Source organism: Haliotis asinina, chromosome 7 (assembly GCF_037392515.1).
Source record: "Haliotis asinina isolate JCU_RB_2024 chromosome 7, JCU_Hal_asi_v2, whole genome shotgun sequence".
Taxonomy (NCBI): Eukaryota; Metazoa; Mollusca; class Gastropoda; order Lepetellida; family Haliotidae; genus Haliotis; species Haliotis asinina.
Genome location: NC_090286.1, coordinates 55,564,626 through 55,588,257, shown reverse-complemented (window position 1 = coordinate 55,588,257; position 23,632 = coordinate 55,564,626). Strand labels below are relative to the sequence as shown.

Genomic DNA, 23,632 nt, shown 5'->3' with positions numbered 1-23,632 from the left:
CGGACAAAAGTCACTCTGTCTTCTACCGCGGCAGGGAACATGAACGAATGAAGACTTGTGATTCTGTATCCTCCTCAGTCCACACTCCGGCACATGGATGACTTAGCATAACATCACTGCCACAGGCTAATGTGCATATCACATGACCGGACTTTTCTCTTGTTTGTAAACAAACACGCATATTCATAAAGAGGCAGAGACTGGCCTGAGGCAAGCAATTCGGCGAGGTTTTCATGTTGTTTCACACTGTTACGTAAGTATTCTTCTACAATTACGTCATAAAGGTTTATGACAATACATATTTATATTCCAAACTGACTACATCGTTTGCTCTCCATTAGGCTTCGATGACAGCACGTGGAGCCGTACAACCCATTGGAATAAAGGATCGCTACGCAAATCGAAATAGTGTCACACTTTAACAAAGATGTTTAATTAGATGTGTAGATTCATCAAAAATAAGACAATTATGGAACGTGTATACTATATTGAATGAACTGTGACGGTGTGATGAATCGTTTTGGCCTGTGGCAGAGGTGCTATGCTGGCTCGCCGCATGGAACTCTGGGTAGGAAAGGAAAGTGCCTCTAGTCTATCTGAACGCTCACGGTCATTACTTGGAGAGTGTTTGTGACACTTGGAGAGAATCTATAGATGACAAGAAACAACTCTTTCAGTAGTCCTCGGTCACATGCCAATAACGCGACATCTTTAATAATCTGTCAGTTGTGGAGGCCCCATGCCTACTTATCAACAGCGAAATCAATTGATTTCCAAGTTATCGATTAGTGAGAACAGTTTACTGAAACTTGACATTGGCTCACGTACACGTATTGCGGGTACAAGTATTGAAAGTTTATATATTTGGTACAGCAAGCTGGTAAGTACGTCAACAGATGAGTAGAAATATGCATAGGCAGAAATCTGTACAAATAGATATTTATATTTGCAGGCAGTTGTACGTATCCAGATAGATGTGAATATAGGCATGTGTAGGTTATTTGCTTTACCGGATAATACGTATGCAGAAAGATATACAATAGTTACGTGGACAGACAGATGTGGAGTTAATTATGTAAGAGGGTAGGCATGAATGTAAGTAGTCTGTAACTTCTTGTGTAGGTAGTGCCTTGCAGCGTAAAAACAAGTTTAGCGTGGAGACATATATTACTGAGACCAATGTTTAATTACATGTTTGAATATGCAAGCACTGATTAAGGTTTCGTAAATGTGGTATGCTATAAAAACGTGGTTCTACCTGAGAATATGACACGTGATCGAAACATGCCATTTGATTGGCTGTTCTGACTATCAACAAAATGCCTACTTTCCCGCACATATGTTTGTTTCGTAAAAACATTTAGTATTTGCGAATGGCTCATTTCTCGTCGAATTCACGAACACGGTTGGAAATGGATAGCTTTAATATTTGTCACATCTACTCTTTGATGTTTAGCCGTTCTATTCTGATTTCTGCATCGAATTCGACTGGCAGATTATGAGTTCAACGTTTCTCATGTGTCTCACACACAAATAATTGACGTTATCGTTTAACTGTAAAAATACTGATCTAAATTCGTATGTAACTCATCGGCCATGTCACAGTAAATTATCTTTCGGCCAAAGTCAGTTCTCCATCCTCTTGACCAGGAAATAATTCGAGCCTTCAGGCATCGATCAAATCAACTCTATCAAATTCGGACTTTTTAGTCGGTCTCAAGTCGGCCGAATTAGACTGAGTGCACTGTACATGTTAGTTGATATGTAGATATGCGACATAAGTCCTCGTGGAGCACATGTGATACGTGTTGTCTCACCTTATGCAATTGACTTTGTTCAAAATTGCCTCTGTTCATTCAGCAGAAAATTGGTACCTGGTGGGATAAGTCAAGTGACCATTGAACTTTTAGTGGCTCACAGACAGCTTGGATTTTCAGGGTAATAATGTGCCGCGCTATAATTGTTAGCGCTAACAGCATTCACATATTGAATGGGGTTTATAGCATTGTAAAAGGACTAATTATATGAAAGCAAGTAAATATATAAGCTGGAATATATGTAAAAATGAATACATGAATGAGAGTAGATACGTAAAGAAATAGATAAATAGTGTATGTAGCAGTCCTGTAACGTATATAAGCAGATATTACGCATGTAGATATGTAAGTAAGGAAATAGGTCTGTACATATATATGCAAGCAGGTAGTTATGTAATAAAGACGTGAAGTATGCAGGTAAATATGTAAGCATAACATGTGTAACAAAATAGAGAGGTATTAAGGTAGATATGTAAGAAATTATATACAGGAATGTATAAACAACAGAAAAGTATGACGATAGCTTTATGCAATAGATATATGACAAGATTTTAGGCAGGTATGGATTTAAGCACATAAATATGTCAGCTGGTAGGTATGTAAGCAGATAGATATGTAAGGAGTAAGGTATGCAAACATGCACCTATGCAGGAAGATGTGTCCGTAAGCGGACGTATAATCCTTGGTGGTCAACGAGAGGCGTTTTACAAAATACATATTCATGTATAAGGGTTCAACAGCATTTTGAGGCAAGACATTGGCAAGGCCGGGTATATCGTCGGGCATGGGGCTTGATAAGGATTATATAAGGTGCATCGGATCACGTACAGGGACTGTGCTATACACGGATCAGATATAGGGACTAGGTGAGGTAAATATGTGACAACTGTTACTTCAACTAACAAGCGAGATATGCGGATTATTTGATTAAACAGTTGGGGTATATGGACGATAAATGTAAACAATTCAGGTATGAGAACCGATAATGCTAACAGGAATAGGATCAATCCAATGTACAGGTAACACTCAAAATATCAGATCAGCATTACTAATACCTCCTGGGAGGTGTAATCTGACATGGTCAGTATAATAACATGTTATCATCAGCATTCAAATGTGAGTAAATACCCGACTTCTTGTAATGCTTAAATGATATCACCTAATGTATACAGAAAATATGATCAAGTATCACAACTTGTCCCTTACAAGGCCATACCAATTTATACATTAACTTCACAAAATTTCGGATGTTGAAATGTTCCCCACTTCTTCGTCTGAATGGTGTATTATGGGAAAGCACCATGTTGGCCTACCTAATGTATCTCTCAGAACTGATATATGTCCTTTGATTGGACCACGTCCTTTAATTATGACGGCTACCAGTCTAAAACAGGTGAAACATCGCTCGTTATAAAACGTCCGACATCGGATCCTGGATGTGCTAAGGGTCGCAACCCTTTTTCATCGGCTAAAACGAAACGTTATCCGTGTACACGACTGCCTCCCACTAGTGTAGATAAGAGAAATCATTAGTCGTTAACATGTAAATCGATTCAAACATTCTGAAATGGTGGCACAGAATTGATGAGGTCACAAGTGAGAAGTCGCATTTGCCCAATGTGAGCTGTTGTAATCCAAACTGCACATGTTAAAGACAGCTATAGACCCTGAACAAGACAGACAATAATGATACACTAATATTCTGTGGTCTAACTATGATTTTCCAAGCAAAGCTTTTAGATGTTTAAGTCACTATGAACTCCATTGTCTGCCAGTTGCAATACTTTTGAGGAATGGAGCAATGTGTAATAGTTTCAAATTATATGCTGTGCCAGTAACAACGGTTCAGGCCAAAACGATGCCAGCACTGGCCCAGTAATGTGATGTTAGTATGGTAAAGATCATTTTTACGTTTGATAATTTTTTTTGACATTTACTTTTAATAACAGAAATATTGCCAATACATTGAATATAAATTAAGTAAACCCCCCATCCCCACCCCTCAGTGCACTTTGCTGCATTATTTTTTCAAGGCATGGAGAGTTAGTCGGACATTACCCTATACTGAACTACAATGTGATATAACATCAACACGACGTGTATGTGTTTATTACATTCACAGAATTTTGAAAATATCAATAGCACAGCAGAATATCATCTGTAAAGATTATTACATTCTTGTCGATAACATACACCATGCTCTGACTACAGTTCGGCGTATACTAGTATTCTGTGTGACCTGAGTAGGCTATTTAGTGGAAGGTACACAAAAACACTCGACACTCATACATTTGAATTTCAATCCCATTTGATCTCTGGATCAGCGAAAGGGGTTACACATTGTTCACATATACGGTTGTATGCGAATGCACAACAGAACTTGAGTACGTCCGCCCTGTCCTTACAACAAAATGTATGTGTGGATCAATAACCCGGATACCTCGATATAGCGAGCTACCCGTCGTGTACCAAGAGGCTGGGACGGGTGACAACCATGACCTTACATTGACGTCACGGCTCGGCGGCTATTCAGGCCTTGCAATACGAACACACCCAGTTTAAGGCTGAGCGCGCACCATACACAGGACGGGATTCGCAGCCATAACAAAGAATTCGGATTCGTTATCGCCTGTGAGAGACAACTGAGGTGAGTTTTGTTTATTTATTATGAAATGCTGGTTTTAGTTAACACGTTGACAAGGGAGACGTGTTGTACAGGTGTACATGTATGTATAAATCAGATACCATATATGTGTGTTCTCTGATAGACCCCCAAACATCCGATATCAACTGTAATTGTGAAAATACAGATCCCAGTCCTTTCCGTGAAAGATATACTAAAGGGAATGTATATAACATGTATATTAAATTATCATTGAAGAATAGTATCTCACCGATAATCAACACTCAATACCAATCATCATCGACCCAAATCTCGACTTAACAGCTTTACAAATTCGATACCTTCTGTTCGACACAGCTATATATTTCCTAGATCTACCCTATTGTGTTGTTTATTGTAATGCTAGCTCTAGAACAGCCAGTGTCCCTCTTCATGACATATATACAACACGTACTTCTCTCATGTCGCTAGGAATATCCACGGCTGTGAATACCGTGGCGCTCATTGTAAACAGCCCACAGTAAGAGTCTTATTACCTGCGTCCTTAGACGGAGGTTAAGTCTTCCTCGGGACAAAGACGTGAGTAGGAGAGACCTGGCATTTCGTGAATCGATCAATCTGATTAAGTATTAGGACAAGGAGACCACGTATGAAGCGTTTCATAAACTATATCAAGTGAGTAGTGTTCTATTAATCTATATAAGTCAGGTAAGAATGGGACAGACCCTCGGGGAATCGATGGGAGAGGTAGAAGGCGTGAGTAATCAGTCTTCAGGCAATGTAGATAATTATAAAGATTGTCTTGCATATGAGACACACGAATATGTCAGATAACCTGTAATTTGGGTCATATGTGTGAGACGCATATGTATCACAAACTTTACAGCGGGTCATATGTGTGAAAGTCATGTATATCACAAACTGTGGGTCATATGTATATATGAGACGCATGGCAAACTGTACGGGCATAGTATGGGCTATATGAACGAGAGATAGGTGAGTGTGTGGGGGTGTGCGGGTGTGTGTGTGTGGGGGGGGGGGGGGGGGCGGAGGGAGGGGGGAGGTGTCTGTCTCTCTGTCTGTCTGTGTATGGGTGTATGTACTATGGACCATGTACATATTACGTATATGCACAATAATGATTCAGAATCAAAGTATTCGTCAAACCAAATATGCCATGACATCAATTGAATCTATTCTTGTATCACCTTGGACATGACAAATGAACATTCAATGTTTTGTTGAGGCCGTGTGATCTGAGCTGTTTCGACCTGTTTCTCCTGCCACCCTGGGCTGTCCTGGGTGTATGTAGATAGCAATTAGTTCAGATGAACCCTGTCTACGTGGCAAGTGAAGGAAGGGCCAGGGTACATCTGAGAGCTACAGACAAGACGTCGAGAAGTGTTTGTCTAGCAGAACAAATTAATAAACTGAGAAATAGAGACACAGATCGATATATGATTGATGGATAGAGGGAGACGTTCAGGTGTATTAGTATATACATGGACAGACGGAAAGACAAACAAACAGCGACTCAGAAAGACATAGAGCTTGGCGGATACATAGCCCGATGGGATGACTGAAAGGTGGATAGACAGAAAAAATACGATAATCCTGGATACATGGCTGATAGATACATACATGGAACTAAAGATAGACACATAGTAATGGGTGTACAGTATTTGCTACGAATTTACCTCGATTACTTTATAGGCTCCTGAGAGCTATGCTGTTTCTACTAGAGACTATGGGGTCTACACCTACTTCTGCTGCATTACTGTAACTCGGCACCTCCTGGCGCAGCTTCTGTTGCTGCATCTGCCACTGCTTCTGCAACAACGTCATTGAGAGTGTGCCCTTGTGTTTCAGATGATGGACCCAGCAGAGGACGTGTCGGAGGAACTAGAGTGCAGCATCTGTTTGGAGGTGTACAAAGACCCCAAGACTCTCCCTTGCATTCACTCCTTCTGTCGTGTTTGCATTATCAGACATGTCGTCTGCCAAGCTCAGGTCTGCAAACGCGAGAAGAGGTTCTACTGCCCTCTGTGTCGCAATCCTGTATTCATCCCCAGACCCGATGCACCAGTCGAGAAGTGGGCAGACCAGCTGCCCAATAACACCCAGATCCCTGATCTTATTGCCAGTATGATGTGCAAGTATCACCCGAAGATGATCGCAAGCTATTACTGCAAGAAGTGCAACTGTGTGACATGTGGTGTGTGTCGGAAGGAAAAGCATCCGTCGTGTGAAGACGAGTCGTTCTGCCTAGTGAAGGACATAGCATCTGAGAAGAAGAGAGATATGCTAGAACAACAACATCAAATTGAAGTGAAGTACAAGCACATGTCGGACAATGTCGACTTAATTAAATCTGTTGCAGCCGAGCTGCCTGGTGCTGAGGCTTTGTTGGTTAAAAGAATAGAGGACCAGGCGAGATTACGAGTTCAAAGTATAAATAATGCGAAGCGAGATTTGCTGAGCATGTTAGACTCATCTGTGGACCAGCAACTCGCTATGTTCAAACACGCCAAGAACCCAATAGACGAAGCTGCGGATGTGTTGAACCATTATAAATCTGAGGCCGATAAGGTCATGAAAACATCGACAGGGCTAGACTACGTTGAATCTGTGGACCTTTTGAATGCAAGGCACCGAGAATGTATGGAAAGGATTCAGAATCTCCACAGTATGTGCCGTCCACCCACTATCACCTTCGTGGAGAACGAATCAGTTTCTAGCAGTATCGGGGAGCTGGTTTCTCCTGTGCTGTGTTCAAGCCCTTTCTTCGAGAACGACGTCTTTCTAGCTACACCGCCTCCTCCTCGGTTTGAGTGGTCTGACCAACATATTCCATCACTCGAATCGCCACCTGCAAATGTCCAGAATCCTGTAACCCCTGTTTCACCATCACCTAAAGGTAAACAACCCACTTCGACATCACAAAAGTTGTCTCCCATGAAGTCCTACCTAAAGGCCATGGCTAAACGAGGGTCAAGGGCGTTTCGTAGAAATAGCTCGGATTCTACGTCTTGATATCTCAACATCATTTCATTTCCCTCGGGCATTTCGGCGAGACTGTATCTACTACTTACTTGAGGTACAGCTACTCAGTTTGCAATAACTGTACAATATATGATAACATTACTGTACACACGCTTTATTCATCTATGTGTGTGGTTTTCCGTGTTAAATCTATGGCCTTTGTTCAGTTTGTATTGGATATTCTGGGCCATGTCTTGCATTGTCTTCGTTCGGCGTGTCTACTCCTTCGTTGCACGTGAGAGTTTTACAACTGTTGCCAAAATGTGACCTTCTGATATATAACAATCTATTGGATCACTTACTGAGGATATTGTGGCACCACCTGGAATCAGATCAGGACATTCCCTCGTGCTGGAGCGCTGTTGCCAAAACGCCCTCCCATGTGGTACAATGTGTGTACTTTGGATCACATTGGGAAGACACATCGACACAATTAGAAACATCATCTGTAATCGTCTGGACACACTTCTAAACATTCCTTCATTACACTGAAGTTCTTGAAAGGCATTTAGAAGTTGGACGAACATGAATACATGACATGTTTCTATGGGTAACAACTTATTTTTATTCTTTCCACGACGTTTCATAGATAATCCTTGCTCCTTCATCCGCCTGATGAAGGAGCAAGAATTAGCTCTGAAACATCATCAGGCAAATGATTGAACACGAATTAGCTCTGAAACATCATCAGGCAAATGATTGAACAAGAATTAGCTCTGAAACATCATCAGGCAAATGATTGAACAAGAATTAGCTCTGAAACATCATCAGGCGAATGATTGAACAAGAATTAGCTCTGAAACATCATCAGGCAAATGATTGAACAAGAATTAGCTCTGAAACATCATCAGGCAAATGATTGAACAAGAATTAGCTCTGAAACATCATCAGGCAAATGATTGAACAAGAATTAGCTCTGAAACGCATATAAAGAATAAAAAGAAGTTGTTATCCATGAAAGCGTACCATATATTCATTGCATTGATTGAGGTTCACATCAGGTGTGAAATAGTACCATCTAAAATATGAGCATAATGTTTGACAGAATCAGAGTTTCCACAGTATTGCCTTATTAATATTGCCAATACACCACACTGCTATGGCAGTACTATTTTGTGATATTTGTCTTTGATGAAAGATTTCGGACGATAAAATCTTTCCGTGTTCTCATGTGTTGTCATGTCTACAAACATTTAGTTGTTGGTATAACAATTTGCTCTCTGGTACCATGACAACAGGCAGACATAGTTATAACCTGGGTCTCTTTCATCTCACAACATTTCATCTACTTAAATATTTCATAGCGGAAAACCGTTTATTCACCCGATCGTAAGCACATTTCATCAAGAAATACTGATGGGAAAATAAGCAACGCTACATGTGACAAAATACAATTACTATCCTCAAATATATGATAAAATATAAAAATATGAAAAATATAAAAATATGAAAAATATAAAAATGGCACCTGTTACAAAAATAAAATAAAACAGGTTATGATATGAGTGGTAACATACATTGAGTATTACTGTTGTTACTGTTTGAAATGAGCAGTTTTCATTGTGTGCTATCTGTTGTGGTTACCTTGTTCCTATGACCTGACAGTCACGCACTCATTCAACTATTTCATCCACAGAGAACCGTGCAAGCTGCAACATCCATCTCATTAAACTTTATAATTAGATCTAATCTGTCATTGTAATCTAACATTATAGGAAGCCATTAAAACTACGTGGTTCTTTAGTTTGCGATGAATGCACATGTAGGCCACGTTGTCATGGCAACACCAATGTCAACTCCAGGTACATCTGGCGCTCAGTCTCAACAGCTGGTTGAGATCTACCCTTGACCTACTTTCAGATACCATAACAGAGTAGGTAGTCACCCGTGTTCGCTTTATGCATTGTGTTTTTGGTTTTTTGTATATCTGCAAGTTCAAACTAAGGATACGTCTATTCATATGAGTCATGCCCAGCGCTTGCTGACATGCCCTTAAGACGCGGCAATATAGAGGGATTTATTGTTTGTGATGTATTTACTGCCAATAATGTGTACTGGTTTCCATTAGACAGCCCGAGGTGGCTGATTCAACAAAAGATTTCTTTCTGAACGTCACAGTAAATACATATGCATTGTGCTGTAAAGATTTGGTGGGTTGTTTACCTATTATGTCTTCTCTTAGGTGAAGTGGATGGCTCGGTAGAGTGTTCATATACCTTGAGGCTGTGCAGATAGATAAAGTGTATCGCCTCTCTCTTACATTATATGATCATACCTGTATAGGTAAGAGCAGATACTATCCCTCACTACCGTATATCTTTGTATAAGTGCCGGACGTGGTTAGTCCTAGTTGTACGTTTAGGGTGGGTGTATTTAAGTTTCGCCAATCTGGTTTCAAATTCCCCTTGCGATATTTAAAATGAGACCCAGTTAACAATTTCACGTTGTTGAGCGTTGTTAAAACGTCGTGCTTTCTTTCTTACAAAATTATTCTGTGGACTCCCATTTTCGTTGTCACAGCGTTGTATCCTGACCTTGTGATACGTCATGTTTACGTCGCCACAAGGTGACGTTATTTGATGCTAGCGTATTTTACGTTGCCTTAACGTTCTGTTTAGCGTTAATTGTTAAATAGTTTTCCCAGCTGAGAACAGTAAATAAGAAACGAAGCAGAAATTCACTACAATTACGTCAATTTGCATGTTGCTTTGGTCATGTGTTTTCTGAACACAGAAAACTCTTTCGTGACAGGTTATAGGAGACCAGGCTTGTTATTACGTTTTTGACATAACATTATAAACTGACGTAATACTAGCGTTGTGGCCACGTTGCATCATGACGTTTCCAATCTACAACCTTCCCACAACGTTGCAAAATCCTTGTGCGTTTCCTGGAGATAAATCAAACGTTACATTCAGGACAGAAATGCATGTCACCATGTAACCTCTGCCTAGGCGATTATTTATGTGGTATTTTTTAAGCATTCATTCGATGGATTATTCTTCTTCTTATTCAAGGATGTACGGTAGCTGAGCAAGTCTGGTGTCAGTATTTGAATAAGTCACCAGACTGGTGGATGTTAATAAAGGTTAAGTCATATCTACCCAGTCCACAACACATATGTCATGTGCGACATCGAGAATGGGCTTTACACATCTGGGAATAGAACCGGGTTTTTTAGGCGAGAAGAGCTCACCCTATAACCACTGTCCCATTCAAGTCACCACCACTTTTGGAAGGAAGCAAATATGCGATACACAGCTGGGGAAGATACCTTGGGGAAAAAGCTAAGGAACATTTGCGTGGTTTTCATGTGATCCCTTAATTTTTGCCTCAGTATATATTCAAATTCCGCAGTCACTTTGTTCTTCCATGGCAGGATTATCAACACACTATGTGAACTCCTGTTTATTTCTAGGTATCAGCCGGGCGGTGGAGTAGCCTTGTGGTTAAAGCGGTCGCTAGTCACGCAGAAAAATCGGGTTCGATTCCCCACATAGCTGTAAAAAATGTGGGAAGCCGCAATAATGTTGGACTATTGCTAAAAGCGACACAATACAAAACTCACTACTTGTATGTATCAATCTCCAAAAGAATATTCAGTGTGGTGTAAAAGGAACATGGCTGTGACAACTATATGACTGGGTGGACGAAAATCAGTGAAAACACCAGATTGAGGTTAAGTCCTGCCCTGAAGGTAGCAGCCGTCATTTAAAATATGTCTAAATGTTTAAGTACATGTATATTTATATCTGACGCCACACAGCCATGGTCCTGCTGTGCGAGGACGGCCTGTCAACAAACCAGACAATCAAGTTATGATCGTTGGTGACATAGTTGTAATGTGAGAGCCCCCCAGACATGCCCTCATCTGCTATACGTTTGAATATATACACGTGCCTCAAGTCTGTATGTAAGGCTTGTCAGCATATATACGACTGGCTTTGGTGGAATAACGTGAGCGAGTTTAGTTTTACGTCGCACGACACACTACTCCAGGTGTATATTCCTGTCTGTAAGTAATCGAGTTGGTTCAGACAATCCAGTGATTAACAGCATTAGTATCGAACTAAGCAATTCCTAATACGATAACATGAGCAGCGAGCTTGAACACCCGGTCCCACTGGTCACTTCTTACGATATGTGTTACTGATGATCAATTCAAACCCGGATCTCCATATACATATACATATACACCAGGCTCTGGTAGAAATACGACTATGAAACTGTTGTGTTGACTACACAGCATAAACATAAAACTAACTTATATACCTAAGAGAGGTATGGTGGATGGCTGGTTTTAGATATAAACATAGATCAACACTCTCTTTATCGATGCTAGGGTTTATATATTTATCTCACAAGACTGAGAAAAAGTCTACAAGTAAACAATCACTGCTGAAGAGCCGTCCTGAGCATAGCTTGCTGAGCATTGGTTAGTAGAGGGAGGTTTATGTTGAAAGAGGGTATTCCAATTTTGTGATCAGTCACCCGCGTTCGTTTGAAAGAACAAATCTAATGGTAATGCCAGACTCTTCCCAGAACTATATAGTTACTTCAGCCATAGTTACATATTCTCACAATACATGTGTATATAATAATCACAATGTTAACAATATACGCGATCAACAAAAAGAACTATGGACAATATATGACATATGTTCTTATAGCAGTTGAAAGTTCACGAAAGTTAGGGACACTTTATAGAAAACAATTACAAACTGACATCACATATAAATATGCCAGCTGATATTAAAACGCACCAGATAAACCTAATGCGGACGTGTGTTTAGTAAAACAAGATTCTCCCAAACTGAGATGCTATTTAGAATACTAATACAAGATTTTACACCGGGAGTTTGATCACTGCAGACTGACGGTGAAAGTATCCAACACGTAAGACGTGATTTGGGTCAGCCATGACTCAGCATGCAGTACCGCCTGAAATGTGTGATGATGAAAGGCACAGTCGATCACGCCAATTTAATTACAGTCATACAGAGAAAAAATAAACCATTAAAACCTCATTTTGTATTCAGACTCAGCTATTATTGAGTAGTTGACGGTTAGGCCACATAAAATAGATTCTTGTTTATCATTAACGCCCGACACTAAAATTTGGCCCGACCCTAAAATTTAACTCTATTTTAGTTTTTGGCACTGGTAAATTTGCATGCATCAGTGCGGCAGATTTTCGAAATACGTCTCCGCTTCCAAGACTAACATTGAATGGAATTTTAGGAAACAATATTTAGAAATAAAAATAAAATCCGTCCAACCTACCCATTTAAGAAAAGTGATGAGAAACAAGAAATTTATTTCATGCGACCTTACATCAATAATTAAGTATGTCCATGGCACAGTGCACCAGGCACGGCACTAATTACAGCGCGTAAACCTGATATGATGTGACCATCGGACAATGGCGTCTCTCTGTTTTTAGGTGTTACTACGCATCAGAGAGGCGTGGCGCAGGCAGTCCCTAGGTTGATTAAAACTCTGATAAATAATTCATGACACATATGTCGCTCAGCAAGTAGTTTAGTCCCATATTTGACAAACAGAAATACTTCAGTATCAGACATCTTAAAAGGCAAAATACCAACTTCGTGCGGCATTAACAGGTAGGTCCTTTCTGCAATTGTTTAACCCTAATATTCGCACCAATGCTGTATCGTGTATTTCATAGCAGCTCGGATCATGGAGAAAGCATATCGTCAGATCAGTTTTGATCAATGTGATGTAGAGCGTGAAACAGGATGATAACGAGCAAACTGCGTATATTTCACTGACACACAATGGAGCAATGCATGATGGTGGACAGGTTGACTAAGTATACCGGATGTGGGTGAGTATACCTATAAACTCTGCATTACATATTCACCCGTGGGACCTCCAGGTTGGCGGGAATGTCTGGTGTCGCGTCAGCTGTAGATATAACAGGTTGTTTTTACTTGTGAGGCGTAATGTCTGTGCATCCTGGATCATATTACGCATTTAATGTACCGGATTTCCCACAATACACTCCAACACGTCACAAGGTTGGTTTTCCGATGACAGAGATTGCCGTGCTTTAGTCAATGATTGTGACTATATTCGGGTGTGTTGTGTTGTATCAAGCGGATACTAGAGCCTTACCTCACATATGTTACTTCAACAGTGTGGTATTTGTAGTTTCCTTGATGAATACCAGCGTTGATCTGCCTGTTACTATGGTAACCAATTTCTTTTTTAAAAACGTTTGGAGTAACACCTGCACTCGAAGTAAGTGTGTTTACGAATGAGGGTTCGCGGCAGTTACACAGGTAGTGAGAGTAAATATTGAAGCGTGACGAAATGTGTACTTAAGTGTGTCTGATAGTGTATTTTGCTGGATGGGAACTAAATATAAACTACATGTATGTATGAATGTACACTATGGGGAGACGTGTAGATCTCCAGACTCCAGACTGGGCGGGAAAACGATAACAGCAGACGTGAAAGCGATTAACGAGACGGGAAAACGATAACACCTGACTAGAAAGCGAAAACACGTCATAACATCGATAACATCGAGACATCGATAACACGGGCGAGAAAACAATAACTAGTGCCGTGAAAGCAAAAAACACGGGACGCGATAATGATAACAGGACGAGAAAACAATGACTCGTGACGTGAAAGCGATAACTCTAGAGATGAAGGCGGTAACAAGAGACAAGGACCAAGACCAAGGACCATAGGTTTGTTGGGCTAATGTTGGTATATGGTTGGCTGGTTGGCCAACAGTTTGACAACATTGGTCCAACGTTATCTCAACTTTGGATTTGGGTACTTTGGTCCAGCAGTGGACCGACACTGCAATAACTCTGCCTATTTTCCTGAACTTACATCTGTTTCACAATGTTGGCTTAACAGGCAGTTTTGTTTCGGTATGTTTTCGTCACCCGCCTTCATAAATAACATTTATTCCTGCTCTTATGCGAGAGAGATACTACGTCCTGACATTGAGACGGTCCATTAAATCGTGGCCGAAAGCCAGTATATTTGAGACTGATTTGATTTCATTTAAAGTTCACAAGAAACTATTAATGTGAATGATATAAGGGGACATTTATATATTTATACAGCGCACATATCCAAGCAACTATACATGTTCAAGGCGCTTGAGTGTTCCTTTGCTCAAACGATGTCTTTTTATGAGGTATTCTTTTAACCAACTCATCTCCCTGGGGAGTATTCGATTCACGCAGCCTGTTAGAGATGAGATATCCCACATCCTCACAAGGTACCCAGTTGCAGCTGGGTGAACTGGGACACAGTGTCATAGTATTTTGTCCAGTGATACTACACGTTACAATACCCAAAAACTAGGTGGATCGGGCGAAAGGCACATTCTTTGGAATTGAACAGACTGGCCACCAGTCATCTCTGTCGTCGATAGTAATGTCAAGAAATCCATAGGAAATATAAACAGCATGGAAACGTGATCATCATCATAAGACACTTCTACCAACTATGTCATGACCATAGTCCAGGTTATGAATACCAAGAAATACGCAAAAATATTTAAAAAGTACAAAAATTGGCAAATCATTTCAATATGTTCCCCATCCTCCGTTAAAAAGAAAAAAAACCCTGTCAAACCCCTTTTGTCGTAGTCGAAAGGACCTATGTAAATACTTCAAGAGCAATATACTCTAGAAAATCTAGATGTGGCACCTCCGCCGACAGTGCTAATCAGTATTGAAGGCGGGTGTTTATTTGTCAACTTGAGTGCTGTTTAAAACGTATAAAACTCTCCATGAAGAACTAAACATATACAAACATTTACTAGCGTCTTGGAGACTAAATCCAGATTTAAACAAATGCAATTACATAGAGAAGCTGTTTGTCACGACTTGGCCACTAGTACTAAGGCACTAAAATATATCTAGAGAGGGCACCACAGCCTCGGTCAGTACACACCTTGGATAACGAGCGTGGGAGCGACTGTCATACTCACTGCAGGTTGTGTGATGTGGGTACTCTCTCTCTCTCTCTCTCTCTCTCTCTCTCTCTCTGTGTGTGTGTGTGTGTGTGTGTGGCAAACGGACATAGGTTGGTGTTAGGGTTGTGATAGACGTGGTTACGCCGGGGTTAAAGGGGTAAAATAGACACACTTGGGTTCTGGATGAGGGTGTTAGCAACTTGGTTAGGCGATCCATATTCATAACATGATTGGGCGAGTGAGACACGGGCGTGTTAATCTCTGAACTCAGTTGGCCTCAATCTTATCTCAAACAGGAAGTCGTGCATGTCACTCCTTGCCTTTGCCAAAAGGGGATAAAAATTAAAGACACGTTAAATCAACACACCTGGCATGTTTATGGCCAGGAAATGAGCAGATTTTATTCACATAGTTGTTGTAACTTAATAAATCAGAGGTTAATTGGTACCTTATTCCTCGAGGCTTTTCCGAATTACCTCCCTTAGGTGTCAGGATTCGCTGATCGTTGAGTATGACCGATTGTGACCCTGGACGCGTATCTTTACAAATTGGTTAACGTAGAAACTGTTTAAAAACATAGTCGTCGCTATGTGTCGGAAACAATGCCGTTGTGGCGTAGTTTGAACTCACTAACACACACGGCGTGAACCACTGACGAAATCGGCGGTATTACCGTCTCACTGAAAGTCGACGGTGGTGTTACAAACCCACTGAACATGGACACAATTGATTACACAATGCAATTGACAAAGTGGTCAAATGCAACATATGTCATGTTTGGGATTTCACTTTCTTAGTAAAGTAGTAGTAGTTTTTTGGTTGAGTTCCCGACTCTGACGGTGCGGGATCGAATCCCGGATGGGACTCAATCAAAACTTACTAGAATAGTTTACGAAGAAAGTGAAACCCCAAATATGATATATGTTGCATGGACACAATTATGTCAGTTCATCAACACATGTCGGTTTGCCAGTATAATGGTTGGGGTGAAAGCACCTAAAGAGCTTCAACCCCCATAAAACACCTGCCATACTCATCATGCCCAAGGGGCGGAGAGACTGCCCAGTGGTTCGCTCGTCTCGCTGAAGACCCGGGTTCGATTCCCCACATGTTCAATGTGCGAAGTCCATTTCTGGTTTCCCCCGGCAAGATAAAGTGGCGTAAAACTAGATTCGGTTAGCCAGCCATTGTGTCATTTACGTAGCCTTTCCTCTGCATGCTACTTATTTAACACCTCAGTTTTAAATCGAAGGGTGGGAAAAGCCATAAAACTTACGTCATCGAAATACGGTTTGCATGAACTGCTATTGACCAACGAATAAACATCCATTTACAAAACCAGGAAAACGTTCCTTTGGAAAAAGATCTTAAAAGTCGTCCCAGATTCATTAGAAATCTCTTCCAAAGGTGTCTTACATCTCGATATCTCATACATTGGGGAGGGGAATCCCCGTTCCACACGACACAAAACGCTCTGCCTGTCACGACTTCACAATGGGTATCTGCAGGTCACTCATGCGAGGTGATATGGCCCGACCGGGGCTCTAGAAGATGGGGACGTGTAGGCTCAGCTCCCATGTATTTTACCATCCATGACGCCAAATACAACAATTTCACTTGATTTGTCTGTGATGCACGTTCACTCATTTTATTCAGTTAGTGCATGCATTCACACCATGTGTTAATTTCCAAATATGCTTACACAGTTGAGTTAGCTTTCACATCTTATTCCGAGTTTACAATCAGTTTCACATGCCCTCACGAACATCACATACATTCACTTGCTTGATTCAGCTATCAGATATTTTATTACTTGATTTAGCTATTACATACATGGATTAACACGATTTAGCTATCACAGACACCCACAAACTTGATTCACCTATCATATTCTCAAATTACCTTGACCTTACCATCCCATATATACAGTGCCTCGCATGATTTAACTAAGTAACACCTCTTGAACTCTTCAAACAGCACGAGTCCTACTTACGCACACAGAGTGAGTGTTTTTATTCTCTAAGTATAGCTGTTTGAGATAGGGCCCACATTTTACACAGAATCCAACAGACACTTCTAGGGTAACGCGGCCACGTCAGATTGACCCTTGGGCAGATGGGCTGGACTGGCTGGTCAGCGTTCGTCCCTTCTTATCCCTGGGGTGTTTACCGATGAAGAATCCCAGTTTTCCAGTGTCTGCCAGCTCCCCACTGCCTGCCTATCCCGACGCTTTTAAAGGCAAATGAACGAGGAACATTTCACTTACGTCGGTAATTATTAGATTATTGACATAATCTGCCTAGCAGCTCACATGTGACGAGCTAGTCATATCCCACGACAAATAGTGTCACAGCTATCACATTCATTCCATCGCTTGATTTAGCCACCACGTAATTCCTTGTGTTTGTTTAGCTATCACATACACAGAAACTCACTAGGTATAACTATCATATACAGTTCCAGTTACAATCCAGTCTTGATCAGACAATCCAGTGATCAACAGCATGAACATCGATCTGCCCAATTGGGAATTAGCCGACGGCATGTGTTAACCAAGTCAGCGAACCTGACCACCCGATCCCGTTAGTCGCGACTAGCAGAGTCGCCTTTTGGGGCAAGCATAGGCTGCATTCTACCCCGGACCTTCACCGTTAGCTATCATGTAATCCTGTTGATTTAGCTAACATGTACAGGAAATCACTTCGTTTAACTCTGGCATGCAGAAACTCACTTGATGCAGCTATCGCACAAATGAATCACTTGAGTTGGTTATAACGAACAGTAATTCGCGTGATTTGCCTTTCACACCAAGTAACGCTTTATACTACTTTGCTGAAAGCAATCTGTTACAATCAAAGTCTACAATCAAGGCGCGCGAGAGGGAAGACCCGCCCTCTAGAGCCCCATGCGTCACAGGTACAGCTTCCTTTGTCAAGCACTGGATTTGTCGTAACGTCCCATAGGTCTGGAATACCCATCAGTAAACACTAACGTAGTTCGATACGTTTGCTGGGAGTGGTATATCGAAATAGAACAGATGAGACAGGCCAGTTTTTGACAACTACTGGTACTGCTCTGCGTCGACACGTTAACAACCAAAGGTAGGTATAATAACAAACACTTCGACGTGGTCAGGTGTTTAGACAACCGACATCTGCCCCGGGATATAAAATACACGTAGTAGACTGGCGAATGTACATATGTGTTGTCATATGCCCATATGTCACTTTAACATTGCATCGACCTGATTGATCTTTGATCTATGTCCCCAAAACACCTTTATGCCGAGTATTTGGCGTCCTTTACCAAATGAATGACTCCGCAAAAGTTGCAATCGGGACAAAATTCGCTAGTATCATACAGACTGGATATTTTGGGTGGTGGCTGGGGCAAGAACATACAACGCAGTTGAGTGTTTTTTGAATTAAACATTATAAATTTGAACATAACGTAATCATTTTGGATGGGTCATGTTACATGAACTGTGGGGAAATATATGGGATCACATGAAAGGACAAGTGTTCTTTATGAGTGTTTTTCAAGGCTCCTTATGACATGTGAAGAAACCTGGGAGAAAAGGGACCACTTGAGATCATATTTGCAGCATGGAAAATGTTACATATATTGGGGATCAGAAATATATGATAAATCGTCACAGCAATGCGCTCACCTCAATTCCTCTAATAAAGCACCAGTCCATTAATGTGCCTTTGTCAAAACACGAACTGGCAATTTAAGCACTTACAGCACTTACTTGTTATTTCCATTTACGTTCATTGTTTGTTTACTATTTGATATAAATACATAACTGAAATAGTGATGTACTATGTAATCCGTTTGTTGACTTTATGCATTTCATAACTCCTTGAACAGACTACCGGGCTGCATTTGCCAACAGGATTACTACTGTGTCCTCAGGGTGTAAAAGACTTGCATAATATGATATTAGGAACTCTTACATCAAATGCTTTCAGGTGTGCAATTAGACATATGGGTCGAACAATTTAGTGGTATCTGAAATACTAGACTTGCCATCCACATAATGTGTCACATTTCCTAACGCATCTTTTTGCCTTTTCTAAAGTTCAAGGACATGTTTGAAGGTCATGTATAACTAATATCAAAGGCAACAGCATACCAAGCTGGATGGATGGAGCGAAGTATTTTGTCCCAAGAGTTTCTCAGAAATGTATTTAAAATTAATCACATTTTGGAGATGAGAATAAATTGTGATATTCAATATCTTTGTATGTCTGGACACATAAATACAATATTCATAAGAGGTGTGAGCGTGCGTGCATGTGTGTTCACGTGTGTGTGTGCATGCGTGCATGGGTGGATGTGTGAGAAGATTCAGGGTTTACATTCATCATTCAAAACTTCAGAAGGCTGTGTGAAATTCAAATGAGACATTAATGAGTATGGATGTTGTCATTATTGTGGCTGTTGTTGTTGCTATCAACAATGGGCTGTCAGGACTCTGCTGGACATAGGTCCACGTAGTACATCAACGTCTGTAGATCCCATCCACAGCATCACTAACATGTTACAGTGTGTTACAGGTTACATGTAAGTGTAAGCTATTTTATTTCACTGTTTCAGGTCAAGAATGGCTGTTCAAGGACAACTCCCCTCTAAAGATCCATGTCGAATCTGCAAGAAAATCTGTACAGAACCAAAATTTCTGCCCTGCAAACATGTCTTCTGTAGAGCCTGTCTCCGTTTCCAAATAATAACTGTACCAGCAAATCTACAATGGGAAGGGTTCAGCTGCCCCTTCTGCAAGAAATACACCAAGGCCATTGACCCTGACCAGGCTCTGGCACTATGGGCTGACCAGTTTCCAGATGTATGGCAGCCAAAGAAAAGAAACACTCAAAGACAATATCCAACAAAACCACAAATTCCGTCCACACCACAGACACTGGATAAAGCAAGTGATGCCATCGATGTTGTTGGTTCCACTGGTTCCCAAGGATCAGTTCAGAATGAGTCACCATTTTCTGTCTCTCGTGATTTATCTGTAGACAATGGTAGTTCAACGAGCACCTATGGATCAGTGACCTCAGAACCAATGTCTCCAGTACCTAATTCAGAGACTTCCCTTCCAGCATCACCTCAGAATCCTGAACTGGCAACGCCATCGCCCTTCAGTGATGGTGAAGTGTCACTGTCAGACTCAAAAGCAGTTCCTAGTCCCACAATACCAACACTAAGGAGGAACTCATCATTGCCTGATGTGATTGATGGGCCAGACATTACTCAGTCTGGAGGAACCGTGACTCAGGAAGGTTCTCATGGACATTCTGATGTTCAGGATACTGTTGATATGTTTACCAAAGACAAAATTCCTGACAGTGATGTAGAAATATGCATCATCCATCCATGGAAACCAGTCATTCTTACCTGCAAAAAATGTGTCAGTTTAGCTTGTGGGCAGTGTTTGACTGAGAGCCATCAAACATGTCGTGCAGAAGATTTTGATCCAGTTTCAGATTCATGCACTTTACCTGACGTGTCCAAGCTAGAAAGTGAGGCAAATAAGGTCACTTCATATACTGATTTGTGGGCATCAAGTGCAGGGCAGCTTGAACAGACCCGGGTTGAACTGAGACAGAAGATAAGTCAGATGGCGGACATGATGATCCAGGACATTGAGAAGGAAAAAGAACAGATGGTCAAGAGGGTCCAACAAATGTACCGAGATGAAATCTGGAGACTGAAGTCCGGCATCAACCCATCAGAGGCTCTGCTGAATGAGGTCAAGCAGGTGAAGAATGACACCGACAGTCTTTCCAGTCAGCATCCAACACAGATCCTTTTACGGGCTGACAGCATCCTGGCTAAGCAAAAAGCTCTGCTTGAACACCTTGGAACTGTGGAGTTTGCCTGCATACCTCCAGAGATCAACTTTGTTGAGAACAATGTGTATCATGTCAGTCTAGGGGACCTTGTTGTAGATCCAGGCTTCTATCCTAAACATGATGCCTGTGATGTCCAGCTGGAAGCTGAACTGTCATCAATGTCAGTATCAGGTGATGGAGACGGCACTGATTCAGCTTCCAGAGATGGTACAGATCAAGGTGTGGCTTCAGGTCTAGGAGAAACCTCACATCCGAAAAAGAAAAACAGGAAAAGCTCTCTCAGTAACTTGTTTTCCGGTGCAAGAAAACCAGAGAAAACCAGTAAATTTTACGTTGATGTTCAATGATTGTTCTGATATGATTTGAACTTATCTCAAAGACTCCTTACAGTTACATTGAGTTGACCTCGCCGACTTACTATGATTCTCAAAGCTACAGAATAATCATTAACATTTACCCACAGAAACCTATGGCCATTAAATCAAAATAGTGGTGAAAGTTATATGAATGGGTAACAAGCTATCGGTGGTGATTGTCAAAAGAGCAGATGTATCCTGCTTCACTTAGAGCGCCAACCACTTTAAAAGTCTGCATAAAGTGTCTGATGCTGATTGCTGCTTAAGAGTAATCAAGCCTTACGATGGCAACATACTGACAATCAAGTCTTGGTCAAACAAGACGAGTGGCCAGTGGTAGACGATGCAATCCAGTTACATGATCGTGCATTCAAGACAAATGTGTTGTGATAGCAGTCTATTGCTAATGCAGGGACATTGTCCAGACCTTATTATTTGGAGCCAATGAGATACAGATAACTGATTCTGTTGCTGTTCTGTTGACTCAACATTTGCAAGATACATAGATAATAGCTGTGATATTAACTTATTGCTGAGTGATTTCAGGGACAGTTTGTTTTCCCCATCAATACATAATGCTGAAATCATGTTAAAGGGTGATATTTATTATTACTAAAGTGAGCACTGAGAAAGAAATGGCAGGTTGATTCTGGCTGTAGTCATTTCATATACAGTTTATGTATAGTACTCAAAAGAAGTTAAACAACACAAGATTTGCTCATATGACTCCAGATAATTAGTAATAGTTGGTGGGTATTAAAACTCAGAGCCTCCAGTGTGTTGTATATATGATTATTTATGAGAAAGCTTTTGGGTAAATTGTAGAGTGCGACAACATGTGTGTCTGTGTGTGTGTGTCTGTTTGTAAGGGGCAAGGTTCACAGTTAGAATAGATAAGCCTTTGTTGAGGTTCATTTTATAACCAGTGCAGGCAGTTTGTTTCCTGTGATACAGAGGCCCTTTGCTGTCAGTTTAACATCATCTTTAAACCAAAATCACTCAAATCTTTAATTCTATTTGAAATATCCTTCAAGCAGTTGGAATTATTTCTCATAGCTGACAAATAATACCATTTGCATCTACATGGAGACACTGTAAAGTATTCTGCAGCTTTTACTTGATAGCATCAAATTGCCCTTCAGCTGCTGAAGTCCACCGCCGTGTTGCAGGAATACTGCTGAGAGCAGCGTAAAACTAAATTCACTAAAACCTTAGGTCCAATTGTGCAATGATGTAACACCTGTAGATTCATGCTGTGTAGTGACAACTGGCTGTAGTGATGACATCATAGCCCCAACTATTGATGCTCATTTGACTCGCGACACATAAAATTGGTCTAGGATACACACATTTGTCAAACTGTGAAATTTGTTCCGTCATTTGTGACAAGATGTGAATTTATTTTTAATGATACAGAAAACATGACTTGTGAAAAGTCATTGAGCAAGTGCTTCATTGGTGTCATCAAATATATTAGTAGAGTCAGGATCAGTCTTCAAGTGCTTCTTCACTTGAAGGTGCTGTCCCAAAACTTCAGCCATTCACTGTGATATGTGTCATATATACTCATTAGTGTTCTACCCTGACATGCTGGAAATAAATACTTGGCTTATATTCCTTGTTACGTGCAAGTTATTATAACATGGATGGCTAATAATGTTGGGGTCATCCATGTACCCCAAGACCTGCGTTATGGCGAGGGATGGCTGTACTTCAGAATGCAGTGTAGTGTACACCAATTGTATTGCCAGGACAACAATATGTTTGTCTTACAAATCCATCACTGTACTTTGTCTTGAATGTACAGCTCTTTGTTTGTCTTGACAACAGTAATATTGCCTTGTGTACAATTTAATGGTCCACCCTGACTTGTTGAAAATAAGTTCTTGACGATATATGTTTTGACACAGTTTTGGCATTGTATTTGTCTTGATGATACATAACCATCTTTGACTTCACAC

At 40.8% G+C, this 23,632-nt stretch overlaps 2 protein-coding genes across 3 annotated transcripts; both read left to right on the top strand.

The window, feature by feature from the left end:
- Window positions 1–3,931: 3,931 nt before the first annotated feature.
- LOC137291464 (tripartite motif-containing protein 12A-like) lies at window positions 3,932–8,648 on the top strand. The gene is made up of 3 exons (XM_067822816.1): window positions 3,932–4,464; window positions 6,310–8,133; window positions 8,374–8,648. The coding sequence occupies exon 2, from the start codon at window positions 6,310–6,312 to the stop codon at window positions 7,471–7,473; it is 1,164 nt and encodes a 387-aa protein (XP_067678917.1). The 5' UTR covers window positions 3,932–4,464; the 3' UTR covers window positions 7,474–8,133; window positions 8,374–8,648.
- Window positions 8,649–13,001: 4,353 nt separating this feature from the next.
- On the top strand, window positions 13,002–23,285 carry LOC137291741 (uncharacterized). Of its 2 annotated transcripts, none has more exons than XM_067823239.1 (2): window positions 13,002–13,106; window positions 20,054–23,285. In XM_067823239.1, exon 2 carries the CDS (start codon window positions 20,061–20,063, stop codon window positions 21,660–21,662), a length of 1,602 nt encoding a protein of 533 aa, XP_067679340.1. In that variant the 5' UTR covers window positions 13,002–13,106; window positions 20,054–20,060; the 3' UTR covers window positions 21,663–23,285. The 2 variants fall into 2 exon arrangements, with proteins under 2 accessions (XP_067679340.1, XP_067679339.1); XM_067823238.1 differs by lacking the exon at window positions 13,002–13,106 and adding an exon at window positions 18,355–18,552.
- The last annotated feature ends 347 nt before the right edge of the window (window positions 23,286–23,632 follow it).